Source organism: Meles meles, chromosome Y, assembly GCF_922984935.1.
Source record: "Meles meles chromosome Y, mMelMel3.1 paternal haplotype, whole genome shotgun sequence".
Lineage (NCBI taxonomy): Eukaryota > Metazoa > Chordata > Mammalia > Carnivora > Mustelidae > Meles > Meles meles.
Window position 1 is genome coordinate 12045306 of NC_060088.1, and position 6010 is coordinate 12051315.

At 35.8% G+C, this 6010-nt stretch overlaps 1 protein-coding gene across 1 annotated transcript in view; it reads left to right on the forward strand.

Annotated features, from left to right (window-relative positions):
• Positions 1-3227, forward strand: part of LOC123935880 (eukaryotic translation initiation factor 1A, Y-chromosomal-like) — a gene marked incomplete at its 5' end in the record, with an annotated part of 76050 nt that extends 72823 nt beyond the window's left edge. Inside the window, one exon of the mRNA XM_045996718.1 lies at positions 3204-3227. Within this exon, the coding sequence (XP_045852674.1) occupies positions 3204-3212 (9 nt within the window). The remainder of the gene's footprint in view (positions 1-3203) is intronic.
• Positions 3228-6010: the final 2783 nt, after the last annotated feature.

A 6010-nucleotide genomic window follows, 5' to 3' on the forward strand; every position in this document is an offset into this window, starting at 1 on the left:
TAGATAGCTAGCTTATTTTTTTTTTTATTTACAGCATAACAGTGTTCATTGTTTTGGCATCACACCCAGTGCTCCATGCAGTACGTGCCCTCCCTATGACCCACCACCTGGTTCCTCAACCTCTCACCCCCTGCCCCTTCAAAACCCTCTGGTTGTTTTTCAGAGTCCATAGTCTCTCATGGTTCATCTCCCCTTCCAGTTTCCCTCAACTCCCTCTCCTCTCCATCTCCCCCTGTCCTCCATGTTCTTTGTTATGCTCCACAAATAAGTGAGACCATATGATACTTGACTCTCTCTGCTTGACTTATTTTGCTCAGCATAATCTCTTCCAGTCCCGTCCATGTTGCTACAAAAGTTGGGTATTCATCCTTTCTGATGGAGGCATAATACTCCATTGTGTATATGGACCACATCTTCCTTATCCATTCATCTGTTGAAGGGCATCTTGGTTCTTTCCACAGTTTGGCGACCGTAGCCATGGCTGCAATAAACACTGGGGTACAGATGGCCCTTCTTTTCACTACATCTGTATCTTTGGGGTAAATACCCAGCAGTGCAATTGCAGGGTCATAGGGAAGCTCTATTCTTAATTTCTTCAGGAGTCTCCACACTGTTCTCCAAAGTGGTTGCACTAACTTGCATTCCCACCAACAGTGTAAGAGGGTTCCCCTTTCTCCACATCCTCTCCAACACACATTGTTTCCTGTCTTGATAGCTAGCTTATTTTACCTTAAAAGTATATCATGTAGTTTCTACAAATAATGATGATTAAAACAAGTGAATAGGCTAATTAATACAGCCCTAATCAATAAAATAGCTAATTGGGAAGTCAAAAAATAAAGAGAGACAAAAGATACTGAGATAATACATTGAAGGGAGGGATCAAAACTATTTATTTATGTATTTTTATATTAAGTTTTTATGTAAATTCCAGTTAGTTAACACAGTATAATATTAGTTTCAGGAGTAGAATTTAGTGATTCAACAATTTTGTACAGCACCGTGTGCTCAGCACATGTGCCCTTCTTAATCCCCATCACCTGTTTAACTCCTCTCCAACCTAGCTCCCCTCTGGTAGCCATCAGTTTGTTCTGTAGAGTTAACAGTCTGTTTCTTGGTTTGTCTCTCTCTCTCTTTTTTTCCTTTGCTCATTTGTTTTGTTTTTTAATATTCCACTATGAGTGAAATCATATGGTATTTGTCTTTCTCTGACTTATTTCACTCAGCATTAGACACTCTAGCCCCATCCATGTCATTGCAAGTGGCAAGATTTTATTTTATTTACTTTAATAAAATAAGGATTTTTTAAAAAGCTTTTATTTATTTATTTGACAGAGAGAGAGAGAGATCACAAGTAGTTAGAGAGGCAGGCAGAGAGAGAAGAGGAAGCAGGCTCCCCACAGAGCAGAGTGCCCGATGCGGGGCTCAATCCCAGGACCCCGAGATCATGACTTGAGGCAAAGGCAGAAGCTTAACCCACTGAACCACCTAGGCACCCCTCAAGTTTTAATTTTTCATTACTAATATATTATATTATAATATTTTATATTATAATATTTTATTTTTCATCACTAATATATTAATATGCATATTAATATGATATAATTTATTAAATACTAATACATATACTAATACAATATATTCTGCCTGTTTTATGTGTGCACGCATGTGTGTGTGTGTATACAACATATTCTTTATATATATTATGTATGTAATATATATATTCTTGTGCTTTCCATATTTTGGCTATTGTTGATAATGCTGCTGTTCAACTATCATGGTGCATGTGGGATCAACACTTTTAAGATTTTGGATTATATATAAATCTACTATATCTTATTTTGTTATGTATTTTAATATACATATACATATATTATACATACACATAAACATAAACATCATACATATATACAATATATTATACACATGTCACACGTATCACACATGTGTTATATGTATATTATACACACATGTATATATTATATGTATGCACATATATATGTATGCCTATACATACATATAATGTATATTATATTATTTAATTATATGTTTGTTATATAATCATAAATACAATATTAATTATATAGTATTGAATCATATATAGCATACATATAAGTATGTATATGTGCATATCTGCACATGCACACACACAATACACATATAATACATATACGTATACACATGTATATGTGTATCACATGTATGTATATGTATATCCACAAACATGTATATGTATTTTATGCATCTGTGTATATGCATACATATGTACATGTACCATATGTGTATATTATATATGTACGTGTATATATACACACATCTATTTACATGTATATGCAAGCATTGTATATTGCATATATATAACGGTATGTTTATATATGTATGTATGTTTTATGTATGATATATGTATATAATTGTACACGTATTCAGTGTTAGGTCTGGGTTTTGCAAGCATGCATTTATCTATTCTGGTGGAGGGTAAAAATGGTATCTGCCAGCATATTTGTGTGTGTGTATGTGTGTGGGTATAAGATACATTATACATATGCAATGTAAATGTATAATGTATGTATACATGCTTATATATACATGTATGTATTATATATAATATATATATTATACACATATATTTTACATATATAAATATTTATGTGTATATATACAAAAACAGATATACATACATTACATATATACACACATACACACACAAACACACATGCAAACACACACATATTCATACCTGGGCTTTCCATATTTTGGCTATTGTTGATAACACTGCTGTAACTATTGGTGATAGTTGCATGTGGGATCAACACCTCTTAAAATGTAGGATTAAAATGGGGATGTACTGTTGCTCTACAGGAATAACAGATATATTGCAATCATTGTAGAATTTTGAAGGATGGCAGAGAATTAAGTTCCTTGTCTATAGATGTTGCATGGTAAGTGTATATAGAGTTGTTAGTCAATAAAGACATAAATATCAAGTAAAATAACTCAGAAATCTAGACAGGACATTGAAAAAACAAACAGCAGCAACATCAGACTTGAAAGCTGTTGAAGAACATAACTGCACAGTTTGAAGCTGGTTCTTCCTTTGACTAGCCAGGTGAAATAATTTTCCTTAGTATAATAAAAGGGTTGGGAAAAATATCTTTATCTCAATTTTTTTGTGCTTAAGATGAAATGAAATATTCTGTGTTTAGGAAAGATGATGGAGTGGAAGGATCCTGAACTAGTTGCATTTCACAGATACATGTGGATAAGAGCAACATTGCATGGCTCTGGAAATGATCTGAAGATTGGTGGAACAGACCCTTCATGGTTAATCATGCAGAGGAGGTGATATTGAAAAGGCGAGAGGGGTAGAGACACTAAGACTAAGAACACAAAGACTAACAGCCATAAACAGGGACACCACAAGCATGGAAAACTAAGAAGAGCAGAACCATAGCACAACTCACTGGGAAGACAAGACGCCATAATATCTGTCTTTGAAAAATAGTACGGCTTAACACTGAGAACTTTAAAAATCAGCACTCTTAACTCCAGGTGAACTGAGGGAAGTAGGAAACAAATTCCTTGCCCTTAGAAAGTCACCATAAAATAAATAACCCAGACCGAGACACAGCACAGAAGCAGCAGTCTAAAAGTGTGTCAGGTGCACATAAAGAAGATTTACTGATTAATCTTTACTGAATGTGTGCTGGGAGGGTCAGGAATCTGCAGATTTTTCCAAGAACAAATGTGCTGGCAGATGCCATTTTTCTTCCCCTCCAACAGGCTAGGCAGATGCATGCTTGCAAAACTCAGCCCTAACACTACATCTACCTTGCTACTCCACCCAGGTGATCCTCTGCATGCTCAGCCCAACCAAACTTCCACCCTTGGTAGGCATCACGCCAAAGCCCACCCACCCTGCAACACCTGGCTGGCTCCTACTCTGGAATGGGTGAAACTCCAAAGTGACTCCTGTCATGTGAAGGGGAAGAGATAACTCCACACACTGGCTGGGCTGCTTAACTAGCTGTGCAGGAAGGAAACTCAGCCCTTTGGTAAACCTAAAGCTGTCAGAGAAACTAATTGCAGATAGCCACTCTCAGTGCTGTCTCTGCCCAACAATGAGCCTATAGCTGCTGAAGACAGGCCTCTTACCAGTGCAGGGAAAAATCTCTGGCAAATGTACCCATACCAGGCAAAGCAGATCTGTAGAAGACTGAAGTGAAGGTAATCATGGCCCAAAAAACAGAAGAGCACATGGCACCAATGACTTCTACCCAAGGCCATTATTTTCAGGAAGTTAGCTGACCTACGTAATACATAGAAACAAATACACAGAGACACATTAAATGAGAAGTCAGAGGAATATGTACCAAATGAAAAAGAAAAACTCACAGAAAAAGAAGAAAATAAAAAGCAGATAAGCAGTATGCCTTATTTAAAAAATTAAGGTAATGGTCACGAAAATACTCACCAGACTTAAGGAAAGAGGGGATGGAGTCAGTATCAACAAACAGACAGAAAATACAAAAAATAACATGAATTCAAAAATACAATAATTGAAAAAATAGAAGGAATTCATAGTATATTAGATGGTGAAGAACAGTGGATCAGTGAACTGGAAAACAGGGTAATGGAGGAAACAAGTTGAGCTGAAAAGGGAGAAAAGAATAGTTAAAAATGACAATAAGGGAACCTAATAAGCAAAGAATAATTTTATAGAGGGACTCCAGGAGGGTAAAAGAGAGAAAAGAGGACAGAAAACTTACCTGAAGAAATAATAGCTGAATACTTCCTTAATTTGGTGAAGGAAATGGACATCAAGGTCTAGAGAGAAGAGAACTCCTAACAAGATGAAACCAAAGAGGTCCACGCCAAGAAACACAGCAATTAAAATGGCAAAAAGCAAGAATAAGGAAAAGTTTTTAAGCAGCAAAGAAAACAGTTATATATAAAGAAAAGCTCTCAGGACAGCAGCTGATTTTTCAGCAGAAACTTTGCAGGCCAGAAGAAAGTGGAAAAGGCCATAACCAGAAGTAAGAAAATAATGAAAGAAAAAAATTCCACAGGTAGAAGAAAACAGATAGTGAAGATAGTAGATTAATCACATATAAAGCCAGTATATGGAGGTTGAACAATTATATTTACAAAAAAAAGTCAAGGAATACAGAAAATATAAAGATGTAGTATGACATCATACATGTGTTAATGAGGATAAAAATTTATTGCCTTTGAAATATGTTCAAACTTAAGCAACCATCAACTTAATACAGACTGCTATACACCTAAGATGTTATATACGAACCTAATGGTAACCACAAATAGAAAACCTATAATAGGTTTTTGTACACTAAACATAAAGATAAAGGAATCCAAAATGTAAGACTAGAGATTGCCACCAAACCACAATGGAAGAAAGGAAGAGAAGAATGGAACTGAGAAGAACAACAAAACAACCAGAAAACAAGTAATAAAATGACAATAAATACATATCTATCAGTGATTACTTAAGATGTAAATAGATAAATACCCCCATCAAAAGACACTAGGTGACTGAATGGGAAGAAAAAAGCAATAAGGCTCATCTATATGCTACCTACAAGAGATTTACTTCAAATCTAATGTCACATGCAGATTAAAAGTGAAGGGTGGAAAAACATTTACCTGCAAATGGAAGCAAAAAATTCCAGGGTAGGAATACTTGTATCAGATAAAATAGACATTAAAAAAAAAAAAAAAAAAAAAAGAGAGGGGTGCCTGGGCGGCTCAGCATTAAGCATCTGTCTTGGGCGGCTCAGCATTAAGCATCTGTCTTGGCTAGGGTCATGATCCCAGGGTCCTCAGACTGAGCCCCAGATTGGGCTCCTTGCTTAACAGGAAGCCTGCTTCTCTCTCTCCCACTCCCCCTGCTTGTGTTCCCTCTCTTGCTGTCTCTTTCTTTATCAAATAATTAAATAAAATTTTAAGAAAGAGAGGTAAAGAGAGAGACTGAAAAGAAACAAAGAAGGGCATT